General features: G+C 38.2%; 1 protein-coding gene across 12 annotated transcripts in view; it reads right to left on the reverse strand.

Moving 5' to 3' along the window:
* Ubap2 (ubiquitin associated protein 2) overlaps positions 1-19,762 on the reverse strand; it is a 102,104-nt gene that overhangs the window by 80,555 nt on the left and 1,787 nt on the right. For 8 of the 12 annotated variants that reach the window (XM_027931010.2, XM_027931008.2, XM_027931006.2 and 5 more), the window contains exon 2: positions 1,880-2,019. The exons of 1 other annotated variant lie outside the window; for it this stretch is intronic. In XM_027931010.2, coding sequence (XP_027786811.2) covers positions 1,880-1,978 — 99 coding nt within the window. In that variant the 5' untranslated portion in view covers positions 1,979-2,019. Of the gene's footprint in view, positions 1-1,879; positions 2,020-11,590; positions 11,629-19,762 lie in introns of those variants that run through there. 3 more of the 12 variants (XM_071600701.1, XM_071600700.1, XM_071600705.1) reach the window with 2 other exon arrangements.

Consider the following 19,762-nt stretch of genomic DNA (forward strand, 5'->3'; position numbering starts at 1 on the left):
ATAGTTCAGTTATAAAGCGGCCTTGGATTCAATACCCAGCAAAAAAAAAAAAGACTTAAGAAACTTATCTAATTAGTAACATGGGTAGACCAAGATCCAAATTCAGGTTTATATGGAATCAAAAGAGCTCTTCTTTTAGCATGCAACTTGGATAGATCATCTCAGAACACCCCTACCTCTAGACATTTGGGAATATAAGGGCTGAGGATGTAACTCAGTAGTTGAGAGCTTGCCTAGCAAACACGAAGACCTGGTTCAATCCTCAGGAACACACACACACACACAGTGGGTAACTAACTAACATCTTATAGAAAAAAGTCAGGAGGATCGAAGCCAGCCTCAGCAACTTAGCGAGGCCCTTATAAGTAATTTAAACAAAGCCTGTCTCAAAAAAAAAGGGCTGGGGATGTAGTTCAGTGATAAAGTGCCCCTAGTTTCAATCCCTGGTACCACAACAACAACTATAAAAGGTACTTTGTTTCCAATTTAAGGTTACTTCCTTAGAAAATATTTTCCACTGCATAAGATGAACAACTTTTCATTCTTTCCTTTGTGTGTGTGTCTGTATGTGTAAGAGGGACAGAAACTGTGTGTGTGTCTAAGAGAGAGAGAATGTTTGTGTGTATGTGTTTGTGTGTGGTGCTAGGGACTGAACCCAGGGTTTCCTGCATTCCAGAACAAATCAATCAATCAATGGCCAGGGATGTAGATTGGTGGAAAAATGCTTGCTTAATTACCAACATGGGTGGGGGGTGTCTGTGTGTGTGTGTGTAAATAAATAACAAATAGAAAACCCTTTGTGAGGAAAGGAATATTCCCCTCCTCCTCCAATTTGGAGACTAATTCTTTGTAAATCAGCCCAAAGACTTTGCTTGGGAGGAAAGAAAGGCTATACAGTTTACAATCCCTACATTACATCGGGCTCTCCTTCAAAATCTTACTTTTCATTTTTAATGATTTGCTAAGTACAAATTTTTTTTAAATAAAAACAATCATTTTATTTATTAGCAGAGTTACACCCATGATTACTCTTAACTTCTATTTCTTCTTTGATAAGAGACCATTCATGAAACAAATTTTTCTTAAGAACTATAAAAAGAGGATCTAGCCCTCAAAGTTTCCCAACAATGGAGAGTCTTTCTTGTGAATAAACATCAGAGCTATGTGTGGTGGTAAAAAGGCCTATAATCCCAGCAACTTGGGAGGCTAAAGCAGCAAATTTAAGGCTTGGAAATTCAGTGAGACCCTATCTCAAAATAAAGAGCCAGGCAAGTAGCACAATGGTAGAACACCTCTGAGTTCCACCTGTAATACCACAAAAGAAAAACAAATACAAAACAAAAAGAAAAACACTTATAAGTAACTATCAAGGTACAGTCAAATCATCAATCTGAAGTTATAATGGACTAGATTAGGTTTATTTACCCACTTACATAATGCCTCTGAAAAGAGGCTTGCCAATCTAGTCAATAAAGTATACAGTGTTAACTGTACCAGGTACTATGCTTTCACTTTACTTGAATTATCTCACTTCATTTAAAATTAAGGACTGGAGGTGTAGTTCAGTGTGGGAGTACTTGCCTAGCATAGAAGAGACCTTGAGTTTCATCCCGAGCCTCATCATCAAAAAAAAAAAAAAGGAATGAAGAAAAAGAAAGCCAAGAAACTGACTCAGTAACTGGTAGCTGGAATACAGGATTAATTAGTTCTAATGGAACAGTATCTAATTGTACATGAATCAACAATATTACTTTTTCCTATTATTTACTATCTGCTTTTTAAACACAAGGTCCAAAATAGTGAGATTTCCTACAAAGGAAAACATTAAATCGTGTTTTCCCTTAATTCTAAAAGAAACAAAAGTTCCACAAACACTTACCTGTACCACTTGTTTCTGTGGTTGTGTCGCCTGTGTTGTTGAAATCTGTGTTTTTTCCCGAGCACCTCGGCAACGGTCATTGCTCACTGAAGTCATCATGTACAGTATATACAAAATAGCGTATGTACAAAATAGAAAATCTGCAACAAAGTAGGAAATTATGCAAATCATGGTAAAAGGCAAACATAAGTCAAAGGAAAAGAAGATACATAAAATAAAAGTTCTCTGGAATACAAATTTTCAAGAAACAGCACTTTTTAAAAATATTTACTTTTTAGTTGTAATTGGACACAATATCTTTATTTTATGTATTTATTTTTATGTGGTACTGAGGATCGAACCCAGGGCCTCACACATGCTAGGTGAGGGCTCTACCGCTGAGCCACAACCCCAGCCCCAAGAAACAGCACTTTGATATCAAAGATTTTGCTTGTAGCATTTTGGAGGACAGTGTGACAAGAACTGTTCAAGAATCTTAGCAATGCTAAATAAAAATCTCAAGGACAACTAATTTTAACCAGCAACCATTTTACCAGTATATATAGCTACTACTACTTGTAGTAACTACTAGACTTTACTCAGCAAAAAACAAAATTCAAAATGTGATCTCAAGAAACAAGACAAGAGTAGGGATATCAGTGACAGTTGCTTGCCTAACATGGGTGAGATACAGATTTGAACTATGACATTCCAATTGTTGGCTTATAGATTCCAAACAATCGTGTTCATTGAAATGATTACTTTCCCCACTTACACTTTGTACTATTTATTCATCAGTGTTCCATTTATGAAAATAACCTAAGTACACTAAATATAACAAAATGTGAATTTCTCCTTACAGGAGTGCCATCTGCTGATAAAAATCTGCACGTACAAAAGAAGTATACTTACACTAAAATGAATTTTGATTTACAAAAAATATTTCTATTACATTCAAACATAATATTGGTGCAATACACCTTTTTTTTTTTGGGGGGGGGGGGGTAACCAGGGATTGAACTTAGGGGCACTCAGACACTGAGCCACATCCCCAGCTGTATTTCATATTTTATTTAGAGACAGGGTCTCACCGAGTTGTTTAGTGCCTCACTTTTGCTGAGTAAGACTGGCTTTGAACTCCTATTTTTTCTCCTTCACTCTCGTGAGGAGCTGGGATTATAGGCATATACCACCAAGGCCGGCAAGGTAATTCACCTTAATATTCACTTGTCAGGAAGGAAAACCATAAACTTCAATATATTTTAAAATATTAAAACTTTACTAACTTACTGAGGACATTAAAACTATCTCTATTCCAAATATCCATTTAGTGTAAAATGTTTCATAATGAATATAATTAGGTTACGAATAACAACCAAATTCCATGTGAAATATAAGTACGTTGCCCATTTTATGTTTAAGTATTATTTGGAAACTACAGTTTTTCCTTTATTAATTACTGGTCTACATTACATATTCATAAATAATTTCAATGAAAAACCTTCAACTTAAAAAAGGCAGATACATCTCTTGGAAAACAATAGAATTAATGGCCCTAGACCTAGCTTTCAAGGATACTCAAATGAACAAATTCAGACTAACTTGTTTTCTGACAATCATGGATCAACATGCTAAGGATGAAATGTCAGTCAGTCTTAGCCTGGCGTAGCAGCACACACCTGTAATTCCAGCAACCAGGGAGTCTGAGGCAGGAGGATCACAATTTTGAGGCTAACCTCAACAGTTTAGCAAGACCTTTAGTGAGACCCTATCTCAAAAACAAAACAAGAGCTGGGGATATAGCTCAGTTATAAAGTACCCCTGGGTTCTATACCTAGTAAAGAAAGAAAGAAAGACAGTCTTAATGCAAAAAATATCCAACAAAACAATTTCCAGGGCTGGGGATACAACTCAATATCAGAGCACTTACTTAATATGCATGAAGGGGCTGAGAATATAGCTCAGTTGGTAGAGTGCTTTCTTTATATGCACAAGGCCCTGGGTTCGATCCCCAGCACTTAAAAAAAAAAAAAAAAAAAAAATGAAGCCCTTGGTTCTAATCCAGTACCCATCCCCCCCAAAAAAAAATTTATTTTTTTTTTTTTAAATAATCTTCCAGACACAAGAAGTGTTGTCCCACTTACTTAAGAGGCTAGGGCAGGAGGATCACTTCAGAACAGGAGTCCCTGAACAGCCTGGGCAACAGTGACATAGTGACACCCCATCTCAAAAAAAAAAAACTTCCTGATACAGAATTGAGATTTTGCAGAACATGGAGCTGAGGGTGGAATATGACTAAAATCCTCTGGAAAAACAGACTTCAGAAGATACATAAAGTTGGCCAGGGGCTAGAGTTATAGCTCAGTTGTAGAGTGCTTTCCTAGCACATGTGAGGAACTGGGTTCAATCCTCAGGACCACATTAAAAATCAAGAAAAAAAGGTATTGTGTCCATCTACAACTAAAAATATATTTAAATAAATAAATAAATAAAGATGGCCAGGCATGGGGTGGCCAGGTTGGAGGCCAGCCTCGGCAACTTCAGTGAGACTGTGTCTCAAAATAAAAAAAAGAGCTGGAAAGCTGAGCATGGTGGCACATGCCTTTAATCCCAGTAACTTGAAAGACTGTGACAAAATTGGGAAGACTGTCCCAAAATTTTAAAATGGGTGGTGGTATGGCTGGGATGTAGCTCAGGGTTAAACTGTCCCTAGGTTCAATTCCTGCTTCCAAAAACAAACAAAAAAATAAAAATAAAACACCTTCAACTAATATACTATACTGACTATGGGGAAAACATGTTATATCTACTGGAAACTGAATTATGTATAGTAAACATAATTGCTTCTTGGGCTGGGGATATAGTTTAGTGATAGAATGCTTGCTTATAAATTATGAGTGAGGCATATCCAACTTCAGAATCACCAAAAAAGAAAAACAATTGTTTCTGTGCAGGACCCAGTTGCCAGAACTTACTAATTCAGTTTTACACTTGTGTTCCATCCCTTGTATCATTTCCCACCCTGAAGAGCTCTACTACTCTGGAACAGGTTCCAGGAGAATTCTTAGAATAGAAACAGACAAGAGCAAGAGATTCTAAAAATAATCCAGCAAAAATTCAAACCAGCATATCTCAGGTTCTTGCACTGCAGGAAGCACCAGGTTACTCAAATATATTCGGTCAAATTTTAAAACTGGTATTGACCTCCCGTCATCCAAATTAAAGATGTGATACATTTTAACACAGATAAGAACTACTGGGCTGGGGTTGTAGCTCACCACCAGTAGAGCACTCTCCTAGCACGTGTGAGGCCCTGGGTTCCATCCTCAGCACATTAAAACAAGTAAATAAAATAAAGGCATTGTGTCCAACTACACCTAAAAATTAAATATTAAAAAAAAAAAAAAGAACTGCTGATACATTTTTAGCTTCTTCGGGTGTTTGTGTATTCTTTGCCAATGTTGGAGACTGTATATGTATCCAGGAGTGATCTACCACTGAGTTACTTAAACTCTTTCTTTTTTTTTTTCCCCCTTCTTTCTTTTTTGTACCAGGGATTGAACCCAGGTCCCTTAAACACTGAGCCACACCCCCACTCCTTTTTTTTTTTTTTTTTAATGCTTTATTTTGAAACAAGGTCTCCTTAATTGAGACCTCATTAAAATTGCTGAAGTTGGTCTTGAACTTGCAATCCTCATGCCTCAGCCTCAGGAGCAACTGAAATTATAGGTGTGCACTACATCTAACTTTCAAGGATTCTTTGGAAGATTCAATAACACTGTGTTTTCCAAAGGTCTCAGTCTAGAATGAACACTGGTTAACTGCACCTGACTTTCTATAAAAGCTTATATAAACAAATAATGAGGACACTTCACTTTAAGGCATGCAAAAAACACAACTGGGAGCCAGGTGTGATGGCTCATGCCTGTAATCCTAGCTACTCAGGAGACTGAGGAGGATTGCAACTTCAAGTTCAGCCTGGGCAACTTAGTGAGACCTTGTTTCAAAATAAAATTTACAAGACTGGAGGTGTAACTCAATGGTAGAGCACTTTCCTAGCATGCATAAGGCTCTAGGTTCAATCCCTAGTACAGAAGACACTGGTGTCCATATGGTGTGGACCAAGCATATAAACCCAGCAAGTCAGAAGGCTGAGGCAGGATTTCAAGTTCAAGGCCAATCTAGGCAACTACTTAGTAAGACTCTGTCTCAAAATTAAAAACAACAAAACCAAAAAAGAGCCAGTATTCTACAGTGGTAGAATACATGCATTAGAACCTAGGTTCAATCCCTAGTGCCACAAAAAAAGAAAGAAGAAAAAAGGGATCAGGATATAGCAGCTCAGTAGCAGAGCACTTGCATAGCATGAGGAAGGATCTGGGCTCAATTTAACCCCTGGTACCACAAAAAACAGAAGGCCCACAAAGCCAGGCACAGTGGCACACACCTATAGTCCCAGCTACTCAGGAAATTGACCTGCGAAGATTGTTTAAGCCCAGGAGTTCAAAGTTACCCAGAACAACAAAATAAGACACCATACCAAAAGAACAAAACAAAAAAGGAAAGCCAGGCCAGGTGTGGTGGCACATGCATGTAATTCCCGGTATTCAAGGAAGATGAGGATCACAAGTTCAAGGCTAACTCTGGGGATTTAACAATATCTTCTCTCAAAATAAAATAAAAAGGTCTGGGATGTAGCAGAGTACTTGTCTACCATGTGGGAGTCTCTGCATTGAACCCCAGTACCATTTAAAAATTAAAAAAAAAAAAACTGGGGCTGGGGTTATAGCTCAGTGGTAGAGCACTTGCCTAGCATGCTTGAGGCATTGTGTCCACCCACAACTAAAAAAACATATATAAAAAAAGAAATAACGTCAGAGATGCTGTTTACTCAATCACAAAGTCCATATTACAGGGACTACCACTTAAACTGACAAGGATAACACAGGTCCTCTGTATATAAACTCATTTCAAAATGTCTAAAACCAATAAGCAATGATAAATTAATAGCAGCAAAGAAATGGTGTTTACTATGTACCAGATACCATTTTAAGGGCTTTATAAGCACAGTATTAAGTCATTAACCTTCCCAACAACACTCTGAGGAACATTAACATTACTATTTCCATTTTACAAAAACAAAACAAAACAAAAAAAAAACCTAAGACATAAAGAGTCACAGATAGTGAAGTGATAAAAACTAAAAATTCAAACCCCAGTCATTTGGCTCCATGGTCTTTTAGTGATTATGCAATATTGTAGTCCCCAACTTGGTTTCCTCTTCTTCAAGGCAGCAGAACCGCATAACATGCATAGCTCTCATCAGATGAGAAAAATCTGTTATGCATCATAATCTAAGTTCCCCAGCCCCCCAGATACCACAGGTGCTCTATACTATTATGCTTTGACTAGTTCTGCTTTATTATGTTTAATTTCCAACCTCTGTCCTTGCTTTTTCTATTTATTTTTTTTTTAATTTCTGTATTTCTTTTATTAATATTTATTTTTTAGTTTTAGGTGGACTCAATATCTTTATTTTTATGTGGTGCTGAAGATCGAACCCAGTGCCTCACAGGTACTAGGGTTCTAATACTAGGCAAGCACTCTACCACTTGAGCCACAGCCCCAGCCCTGCTTTTCTATATAGAAAGAACCATTACTCTCAACCCTTTTCTGCATCATTAAGTGAATTTTAAGAGATTAAGAATCTTTCTGGGGGCTGGGGCTGTAGATCAGTTGTAGAGCTCTTGCTTAGCATGTATGAGCACTAGGTTTGATCCTCAGCACAACATAAAAATAAATAAGTAAGTAAATAAGGTATTGTGTCCATCTACAACTAAAAAAAGAAAACCAATGATACAAATCAATTTTTTTAAAAAAAATCTTGCTGGGTACAGTGGTGCACACCTATAGTCCCAACAACTTGGAAGGCGGAGGTAGAAGGATCATAAATTCATGACCAGCCTCAGCCACTTAGTGTGAGACCATATTTCAAAATAAAAAATAAAGGGCAGGGGTATATCTCAAGTGCCTCTGGGCTCAATCCCCAAAACCACAAAAATCAATTCAGGAGGTCTAGAAAAGCCAGCAAGAGAAAGTCAATAAGACAACTAGGTTTCCAAAGTACTCAACTAGGAGACTTAATTCCATGCAGCTCAACTGCTACTGCCCTGCATGCCAGAAGCTGACCAAGCTGATACTTTTATTCTTCACAGCTGCAGAGGGCAGGGTCAGATCCCTAGCAGCTGGTGGACAAGGCTGAACTCCCCTACACCCACACTTGGCAGACAGAAACCACAGTGTTATCAGCTGTCCCATGCACTAACCTGCCCACAGATAAAATGAGTGCTGAACTCGGACATTACAGAACATCACATTTTATTTGGTATAGTCACACTTCAGGTTACCTAAGGTCAGGGATGGAAAAGTATTTGATTGCCTATGGCTGCTTCAATACATGTATCCCATTTCAATTCTCTTTTCACAAGGTTTTATTTTTGTTATTGTTTTTTACAGTACTGTGATTGAACTCAGGTGTTCATACATGTAAAGTAGGCACTCTACCACTGAGCTATATCCTCAGCCCTTAAGCCCTGTCTTTAACCCAGTAGCTAGTATTACCTAGTATTATCTCCAATTCCTTGAAAAGTCCATAATTATCATAATCAGTCATCATCCCTACTCCTAACAGACCTCTCCAAAAAAAAAAAAAAACCTATACTATGTATCTTTGCACAAACCCTATCAAATTATAAACAGACTACTTCAGATTACATTCAACAATGCTTCTCAAATACCAATCGGATATCTTCATTAAAGAATTACTACTCAGGGGCTGAGGTTGTGGCTCAGTGGCAGAGCGCTTGCCTAGCATGTGTGAGGCCCTGGATTCAATCCCCAGCACCACAAAAAAAAAAAAAAAAAAGAATTATTACTCAACAGAGAAGGACTAGTAAAGAGTCTACTTTTTTTAAAAAAAAAAAGGACTATAATCAGATCAAAAGATTTTCTACAGATTATCCACTTACATGAGTATATTTAGTAACATCCTTATGAATTTAGTATTTATGATTTTTGTTAAACATAAACTCTGTTGTTTTTCTTTATTCCCTGTACCATTTACATTAGATTGTATTCACCTTCATATGTATCACCATCTGGACTTGCTTCCCCAGAATTCGCAACCATCCATATTCACAACAGTATATCTCCATTCTGCTTTTTGCTTTCAATGTTCATTTCTGATACCTACGAGGTTTCTCAGCAACTCCAGCAATAAGGAATGAGTGTATATTTATGCTATTACCTCCTGCCACATTCTGATCCTATGGTTTCTCAGTGGACCTTAGAAACTAATGAAATGTTAAAAAATTAGCAGACGCCCAGGAAAACATCTACTCCCTGAAACACTAGCATCAGGAATTTGTCATTATCAAATGAATCTTAAAACTCTAGAAGGGCTTTTAATCCCAGTTTCATGGGAGGATGTGACAGGAAGACCAAATGTTTAAGGCCAAGCCGAGTGTGGTAGCACACACCTGAAATCCCAGTGACTCCGGAGACTGAGGCAGGAGGATCACAAGTTCAAAGCCAGCCTCAGCAACTTAACAAGGCCCTAAGCAATTTAGCAAGACTCTTCTGTCTCTAAATAAAACATAAAAAGGGCTGGGAATATGGTTCAGTGGTTAAGTGCCCCTGGGTTCAATCCCCAGTACCAAAAGAGAAAAAAAGTTTGAGGCCAGCTGTTTCACCTCAAAGTTAAAAAAAAGAGCTGCTGATGTAGCTCAGTGGTAGAGTGCTTGCCTAGCATCCATGAGGCCCTTGGTTCAATACCTAATACTGGGGGGAAAAAAAGACTAAAAGCTGCATACAGTGACATATGGCTATCATCTCAGCTCCTTGGGAGGCTCAAGAAAGATTGGGAGTTCAAGGCCAGCCTGGGGAACATAGCAAGACCCCAATTCAAAAGATAAAAATAAAAACTCTTGAAGAATGGATCACTATCCATCAGCATCTCTGGTTGCACAGTACTCATTTAGAGAATTTTTTTAAAAAGATGACTCCCAGGTTCTATTAAAATCGGAGCTGGGTGCAATGGCACATGACTGTAATCCTAAAGACTCAAGAGGCTGAGGTAGAAGGATCACAAGTTCAAAGCCAGCTTCAGCAATTTAGTGAGGCCCTACGCAACTTAATGAGACCCTGTCTCAAAAAATAAAAAGGGTTGGTGCTGGGGCTGTAGCTCAGTGGCAGAGCACTTGCCTAGCATGTGTAAAGCACTGGGTTCAATCATAGCACCACGTAAACAAAATACAAGCATTCTGTCCATCTGTAACTACAAAAAAAAATTTAATTAAATTTTTTTTAAAAATAAAAAGGGCTAGAGATGTAGTTCAGTGGTTAAGAACCTCTGGGTTCAACCCCTGGTATCAAAAAACTGAAAAAAGGGCTTGGGATGTACTTCAGTGGCAATTTACCAAATTTGACCATTGGTCAAATTTCCAATACCTGAAAAAAAAATTCAGAGTTGCTCAAAACAGAACAGATATTAATATTGTTTTTAAGTTTGCCAAGCAGTTCCCCAAAATAACCAAGCAATTCTACTCTATGAATTCAAAAGAATTGAAAACAGATGCTCAACAATATGTACATGAATGAATCATAATAGCCAAAAAGTAGAAACAAACCAAATGTCTATCAACTGATGAATAAAAGAAACATAGTATAAATATATAATAGATTTTTTATACTACCTTTATTATGTTTATTTTTATGTAATGCTAAGAATCAAACCCAGTGCCTCACATGTGCTAAGTAGACCTACCACTGAACTACAACCCCAGCCCCACAATAGAATAATATTAAAGTAGTAAAATGAAGTTCTATTATGTACTAACACATGGGTAAATCTTCAAAATATCATGCTAAGTAAAATAAAGTCACAAAATAACATTTACAGATATTGTATAATTCCATATATATTCAATGTTCAGAATGAACAAATCCACATAGACCGAAAGTATATTGGTGGTTGGCAGGAACTGGGGGTGGGGATTGAACTCAGGGGAACCTCAACCACACAGCCATATCCCCAGCAACTTTTTTTTTTTAGTTGTAGTTGGACACAATACCTTTATTTTATTTATTTTTATGTGGTGCTGAGGATCCAACCCAGGGCTTTGCAAGTGCTAGGCGTGCTGGGTAGCTCTACCGCAGAGCTACAACCCCAGCCCACTTCCCAGACCTTCTTATATTTTATTTTGAGACAGGGATCTTGCTAAGTTCCTGAAGCTGGCTTTGAACCTGCAATCCTCCTACGTTAGCCTCCCCAACCACTGGCATTAGAGGCATGCAACACCATGACTGACCTCTTAATTATAAACTGATGTCCGGTGTACTGACCGATCTTCTAGTATACTGCTAAAACCTGGCAACACAATAAAATACAAATTCTTTGTTGCTTTCCATTCCCTACACTTTGGTCAAATTGGCGTTGCCATTCTTCCAAATATTACCTACTTTTTTGCCTTCACCTTTCTCAGACATGTTTTCTAAAATGTATTGAGCATACCCTTCATTTTCTCATTTTTGGTTCCTCAACATGAACCCCAATTACTTTCTATATAATGTCAATTACAAATGGGGCGTTTTAGGGTCACATAACCATATACTAAACAGCAATTGAGAGTTTTTTGTTTCTGTGGATGATTAAGCCCAGGACTTCATACATACCAAAGCCAGCACTCTACAAGTACAATCTCCAGAGACTGAGTTCTATGAAGGTCTGTAATCCAGATATTCAGGAGGCTGAAGCAGAAGAATGCCAAATTTGAGGCCAGTCTGGGAAGTTTAGCAAGACCTTGCCTCAAAATAAAAAGTGTTGGTATAGTTAAATGATGGAGCACTTCCACAGCATGTGTGAGGCCCTAGATTCAATTCCCTATACCATTTAAAGGAAAAAAAAAAAAAAACTTGAGGCTTGGCTCTTTCTTTCTTTTGTTTTGTTTTGCTTGTTTTGTTTTGGGTACTAGGAATTTAACCAGGGGTACTTTACCACTGAGCTACATCCCCAGCCCTTTTTATTACTCGCTAAACTGTTGAGGCTGGACTAGAACTTGCCATCCTCCTGCCTCAACCTCCCCAGTTACTGGGATTATTTATAGGCGCATGCCACTGCACCTGGCCAGAATTTTAATTGTTGTTTATATATGTATATATATGTTTTTTTAAGATGTATAGATCTTTATTTTATTCATTTACTTATATGTGGTGCTGAGAATCGAACCCAGTGCCTCACACATGCTAAGCGCTCTACCACTGAGCCACAGCCTCAGCCCCCAGAATTTGAGTTCCTAAGAGTAATTTTACAGCTTTCTCTCTTTTCTCACTAATCTATCAATTGTCACTTCTCAGTGTTGTGTGCCTAATGTCCTCATAGGATGCATCTAAACAGGCAGAGGGCTTAGATATCAATTCATCATGCTGATTGGAACAGAAAGTAAAATCAGAATAAAAACCAAAGGAAAGGGAGTGTTTTTTTTCTTTAAAGCATAGAATTTCAATTCAACCGAACGTCTTGACTACTCCAACACACAAAATAGTTAAAAGTGAAAAAAAATCTAAACAGTAGAGCTGTTGCCTAGCATGTGTGAGGTTTTGGGTTTAATCTCTACTACCACCCAAAAAAAAAAAAAAAGAAGAAAAGTAAAGCCAGTCTAGTGAAATCTGGCATAGGAGTTCAAGGACCCCACCTGTGTATCCCATCCCTCCTTCCTCACACATTACAAAATCCCAGTCTTTTGCACTACAAAGGTGTTAATGTTCCTTTCTATCTATTGCTTACACTGTTTCATTTATCAGCTTGCACCTGGCTGTATTCCCAGATAGCAATATTTCACATAGGCAAAAGAGTACAGTAGTATGATTAAGAGCATAGGTTTAGAAGTCAGATCTGGAGTCCACTAATTTTAAGATTAGGTAACAAAGGACAAGTATCTCACTGTTTCCCAAGTCTGTAAGCAGCAGCAAACAAGATAATGTACTTCAAATGCTTAGTTAACATAAATGGTAGCAATTACAGGACTAATGAACATGGGCCACTTTTTTTCCTGTTCAATCTCTTCATTCCACAATATTAAATTCACTTATTCAAAAAGATATTAATAATTTTACTGCAGAATGGCTTAAATACCATAAAAATACATCCTTACATATACAATTAAAGATTTTTTAGTATATATTTACCAAACTGTGCTATTGTCTAACTATCGCCCAAATAAAATCCTCTTTCCTTTCTCTGATAGTTGGGCAAACTATCAGAGTATCTAAGTTTGCTTTGCTACATCCCACTGTGCAAGCTCCATCCCATTACAACAAAGCCTTTTAGTAAAATTTTAAAAATAAACGCTCTTCTGTCGTAATAAAATAGTAAATGGCCCATTCTAACAAGGATTTTTTCCTTTCACACTTGGATTGCACTGTACTACACAGAAATAATTTTCTACCATTACTATAACACTTCTAACTATAATGAATTTAGAAGGCATTAAACAAGCTGAAGTACCGAAGCTAAGAAATGTTAAAGAGATCATCTGGTCGCCAGCAATTTGAAGGAACATTTTACCAAGTAAATTGTTCCTTCAAATTGATGTTATAGCAGGAAATTTCTAATCAAAATAAAACAAGATCTTGGGCTGGGATTGTAGCTCAGTGGTAGAGCACTTGCCTAGCATGTGTGAGGCACTGGTTCAATACTCAGCACCATATACAAATAAATAAATAAAATAAAAAATTTCATCAACAACTAATAAAAATTTAAAAATAATAAAATAAAAACAAGATCTTGATAGGAGTGATTAATTAAAGCATTAAACTTACTATATAAAATTGACCCAGCCAGGCATGGTGGTTCATACCTGTAATCCCAGCCACTTGGGAAGCTGAGACAGAAGGATTACAAGTTTAAGACCAGCCTCGGCAACTTGGTGACCCCATCCCAAAATAAAAACATACTGGGGATGTAGCTCAGAGAGGTAGAATGCTCCTGGGTTCAATCCCCAGTACTGGAAAATAAAATAATTTTAAAAGGCTGAGGATGTAGAGCAGTGATAGAATACCCCAACGGCGCAATCCCTAGCACTGCAAAAAGAACAATGACAATATAAAAAAGAATTGAAGCCAGGAGCAGTGGCACTTGCTTATAATCCCAATGACTCAGAAGGCCAAGGTAGGAGGATTACAAATTCTAGGCCAGCCTCAGCAACTTAGCAAGACCCTATCTTAAAAAAATAAAAAGTGGGCTGGGGTTGTGGCTCAGTGGTGGAGTGCTTGCCTAGCACCTGTGTAGCAGAGGGTTCAATTCTCAGCACCACATAAAAATAAAGGTATTGTGTCCATCTACAACATATATATATTACATATGTATAAATATATGTGTACATAAATGTTGTATATTTTGTGTATGCATATAAACACACACATAATAAAATAAAAAATGCTTGGAATGTAGCTCAGTTGTAGAACACTCCTGGGTTTAATCCCCAGTATCAAAAGAATTTAAGTATACAAATTTTAAAAAGAAAATGTTTACTGTGACTGATGTGACTAACTTTGTCTCTCATTTGTGAGCTGCTACAAATAAATTACTAGTCAAGGCTAAAAACAGATACAATTATGATATGGTAATAAAAGTAACAATATGGACTGGGGATATAGCTCAGTTGGTAGAGTGCTTGCCTCCCATGGACAAAGCCCTGGATTCAATCTCTAGCACCACAAAAAAGAAAGTAACAATAAGGATGCAGCCCAATTCACAGGTAGAATCTATCCTCCCAATGATGAGTTCCTGGCTTCATCCCAAACAGAAAATAATAGTGTTTTGTTTATTTTTTTGGTACTGTGGATTGAACCCAGAGCCTGACACATTAGGCAAGTCCTCTACCACTGTTACACACCCAGCTCTTATACTTTCTACAATGACCTTGCTATATTTTTCAAAAAAATGTTGTAAATATGCAAAGTATGATCACAGGTTTTTGGAGTGGGGGACGGAAGGGGGACTACAACTAGGGATTATATGGTTATACCTGAGTAGTAGAGTGCTTGCTTACCATACATGAGGCTCTGGGTTTGATCTCCAGAACAATGGGGGGGGGGGGGGGGTTGTATACATACATACACATACACACACACACACACACACACACACACACTTACTTTATGTAAAGAAAAAAGGGGGCAAGCATGGTGGCATACACCTGTAATCCTAGCAGCTCAGGAGGCTGAGACAGGAGGATCACAAGTTCAAAGCCAGTCTCAGCAAAAGCAAGGTGCTAAGCAAGTCAGTGAGACCCTATCACTAAATAAAGATATGAAATAGAGGTGGGGATGTGGCTCAGGTCGAGTGTCCCCAAGTTCAATTCCAAGACTGCCCCCCCACCCCACCCCCCAAAGAAAAAAGGGTAAGGAGCTGTGCATACCTTTGATACCAGCTACTTGGAGGCTGAGACTGGAGAACTGCAACTTTGAGGACAACTGGGCAAGACTTAAAAAATCTGAAAAAGGGGCTGGGGATATAGCTCAATTGGTAGAGTGCTTGCCTTGCATGTACGAGGTTCAATCCCCAGCACAACAACAACAAATCTGAAAAGGTCTGGAGATATAGCTCAGTGACAGAGTGCTTGCCTAGCATGCAAAGCTCTGGGTTCAATCCCCAGTACCACAAAAACAAAAAAGAAAAATGGGTGTTTCTAACAATATCTTAAATCACTAGTTTTTATCTTATTTATTTTTTCAAATTTTTGAAAATTGCTTTTATAGGTAACATAGTGCCAACCAGTCTGACCCAAAAACATACTCAAAAATGGAAATTTATTAATTTGTGAAAGGGATCAAGCAAGCTCAGTCTAGAAGGCTGTGCTGGAAATCAAACCCTAGGGCCTCTCAAATGCTAGGTAAGCACTCTATCTACCCTTGAGTATACCCTGGAAAACAATTAAAAGTTTGGCTTGTCAATCAGTCCTAAATCAAAACATTTTCTTCTAAATCCTTTTTCAAGTAAACTTATGGTTTAGGGAGTTTTGTTGTTGCTGTTTTTTTGTTATTGTTGTTTTGGTGCTGGGAATGAACCCAGTACCTCATGTAGGCTAAGCACATACTCTACCACTGAACTATGCCTCCAGCCCCTGAACTTGAACTTTTAATTAAGTACCCACTTATAGTTGCACACCTGTAAACCTGAAGACTCAGGAGGATCAAAAATTTGAGGCCAGCTTAAGAAAATCAGTGAGACTTTGTCTCTCAAAAAGATATTTAAAAGGGCTCAGTGGTAGAGCATCATGGGTTCAATCCCCAGTGCCACAAAATAAATGAATGAATAAATAACCACTTATTTTCTTGTTTAATGATTTGTCAATGCCAAATCTTACCAAATCCAGCCTTCAAAGAACACAGAGTCTAACCAGGTAGTCACATATAATACAAGCATCATTAAACACCTTGCTCAAGTCTATGAGGTTGCAAAGATTGTAAGTTATAACATGCTGGGAAGCGGCATGTTATAGTGTTAAATACAGTCCAAAGACCCATCTCTAAAGAAACTGGGCCCATGATCTCCTCAACTGAGGCTCAGTGAGTATTCAGAAAATTTTTGTATAGACGCTGAAGCAAGAGAAGAGACAAAAAGAAAAAGACAAAGGAAAGAGCAGGAAGTAGTGGCACACATTTGTAATCCAGTGGCAGGAGGATCACAAGTTCAAAGTCAGCCTTAGCAAATTTAGCAAGGCCATAACCAACTTATCATCCTACCTCAAAATAAAAAATGAGAACATGAGGGGCCGGGTTTGTGGCTCAGTGGTAGAGAGCTTGCCTAGCATATATGAGACACTGGGTTCGATCCCTGGCACCATATAAAAACAAATAGAGCCAGGGCTGTGGCTCAGTGGTACAACACTTGCCTAACATGCGTGAGGCACTGGGTTCGATCCCCAGAACCATGTAAAAATAAAAAATAAAGGCATTAAGTCCATCTACAACTAAAAAATAAAAAAATTAAAATTAAAAAAATAAATAAAATAGAGGTATTACATCCATCTACCTATAACAGCTACAATTGATTTGATGAGACGGAGACATGTTAAAAAAAAAAAATGTAGGGCTGGCGTTGTGGCTTAGAGGCAGAGCACTCGCCTAGCATGCATGAAGCACTGGGTTTGATCCTCAGCACCACATAAAAATATTGTGTCTACCTGTAACAAAAAAAAAATTTTTTAAAATTGTAAAAGTACTAAGTATTATTAGATTGTATATACACAATATAACTAAATGAGAAGATCCTTATGTGACATTTTACTTAGGGACAAATTAATAACACTAGCAAGAAACAAAAGTTACAGCAAGCTGGAGGTGCAATGGCAGACATCTGTAATCACAACTATTTGGGGGCTGGGGCAAAAGGATCACAAGTAGGAAATCAGCCTCTGCAAGACCATCTCTAAACAAGTAAAGGACTTCGGATGTACCTCTGTGATTAAGCACCCTCGGTTCAAACCCCAGTATCAACAAGGAAAAAAGGGGCTGGGGGTGTGGCTCAAGCGGTAGCTCACTCGCCTGGCATGCGTGCAGCCCAGGTTCGATCCTCAGCACCACATACAAACAAAGATATTGTGTCCACTGAGAACTAAAAAATACATATTTAAAAAAAAAAAAGGAAAAAAATATACATCAAAATCCAAATGATTCCCTTCTCCACAAATAATCTTTAAAAGCTTCTCACTGAGGGCTGGGGTTGTGGCTCACAGGTAGAGTGCTCGCCTAGCATGCACAGGTGAGGCACTAGGTTCGATCCTCAGCACCACATAAACTATTAATATTGTGTCCACCTGTAACTAAAAATATTTTTTAAAAAAAGACTTCTCATTAAGACAGGCATGGTGCATGCCTATAATCTCAGAACTTCCAGAGGCTGAAGCAGGAGGACTGAAAACTCAAAGGCAGCCTCAGCAACTTGGCAAAGCCCTAATCAATTTAGCAAGACCCTGACCCAAAATAAAAAAATAAAAAGTTCTGGAAGGGCTGGGACTATAACTCAGTTGGTAGAGTGCTTGCCTCACATGCACAAGGCCCTGGGTTCAATCTCCAGCACCCCAAGGGTGGGGGTGGGGGTAGTATGGGGGTGTGTTTTTAGTGGTTAAGCGCCCCTAGATTCAATCCCTGGTACTAAAAAAAGTTTCTCATTGAGCTGGGCATGGTGGCACACACCTAAACAGTAGGTTGAGGCAGTATGATCACAAGTTGCAGGCCAGCCTCAGCAACTTAGTGGGACTTTCAGCAACCTATGGAGAACACCCTGTCTCAAAATAAAAATAAAAGGGCTAGGAATGTAGCTCAGTGGTAGAGCACCCCTGGATTCAATCCCTAGTACTTCACAATCTCATATGCAAACACACACACACAGAAAACATGATTCTCACTGAAATTTTTCTAAGTTTTAGACCCAGGTGGTGATGGCAATCCCAGCAACTCAGGAGGGTGAGACAGGAGGATCACAAGTTCAAGGCCAGCCTCAGCAATTTAGCAAGGCCCTAAGCAACTTAGTGAGATCTCATCTCAAAATGAAAAAAAAAAGGGGGGGGGGGGGCGGGGAGTAAGGATGCTTTTCAGTGGAAAAGCACCACTGGTTCAATACCCATATCAAAAAGAGAAAAAAGTAGACACTTAAAATTGTGTTAAAATTATTTCAAAATCTACCACATGCTTATATAGTGATACTCCCTACAGATCCTTTCTCTCTTTGCCTTCCTTTAGGTTCATCTCCACTGGGTTTTACAAACACCAACAAAAACAGCTGCTAAAATGTATTAGGGATTACTACCTCACCATCAACACCTTGGGTGCCATAACACTTAGCTTTTAAGGACATTCCATTTACTCAAATTAACAACTAAGAGTAAACTGGTATTTGCTGACATATGGGTTACCTCGTAAGAAGAAATAAACAAAATAACATCAATTTGTTAATGTACAGAGGAAATTCTCTATTTGTGAATTCACGAAGACTCCTACTTTGGAGCAGGGATTATCCCTTTATAATACATTCCCCATCCGGTGGAAAAACTGTCTTAGAATAAAGGAAATCTTAACTCATCATTTTAAAAAGGATTTCAATATTTAAAGGATAACATGCTTAAAAGTAAAGTCAAGGGTTAAGATTGTGGCTCAGCAGTAGAGCCCTTGTCTAGCATGTGCAAAGCCCTGGGTTCAACCCTCAGGACCACATAAAAATAAATAAGTAAAGGTATTGTGGGGCTGGGGTTGTGGCTCAGTGGCAGAGCACTTGCCCGCACATGTGAGGTACTGGGTTCCATCCTCGGCACCAAATTAAAATATATATATAAAGGCATTGTGTCCAACTACAACTAAAAAGTAAATATTAAAAAAAAAAAGGTAAAGTCACTTCATACAGTTCAGTCCTTCAATATAAGATTATACTACCTACATGTATGTCATACTTTCGGGGGTAGAGATAATGCCCAGTTTCCATTAAAAAAAAAAGAGCATATTGAAATAAATCCATTCTGGTTCATGTTCTCCTACCATTTATTCCTGAATTACTAAAAAGTCACTCTGATTTATAACAAGATACTCCTGGTCAGAAATGCACAAGCTTCACCATTTCCCAGGAAGGGGAAGTAGAGGTGTTATTGCTCTAGTATAGTTCTAAAGGAAGCTACATGTGACTACTGCTAGTCCAGCCCACACTTAAGCCAGAGGAAACAAGAGTGGCAGGAAACAGGCAAAAGAAGCAATTACAATACTTTCTCATGGCCTCATTTTCTCTCATGCCACCACCTCGAGCCATAGTTAAGTCACAAAGAAAATCTGTCTGAAAATACTCCTTAATTATTG

Source organism: Marmota flaviventris, chromosome 13 (genome assembly GCF_047511675.1).
Source record: "Marmota flaviventris isolate mMarFla1 chromosome 13, mMarFla1.hap1, whole genome shotgun sequence".
In the NCBI taxonomy this organism is placed as follows: domain Eukaryota; kingdom Metazoa; phylum Chordata; class Mammalia; order Rodentia; family Sciuridae; genus Marmota; species Marmota flaviventris.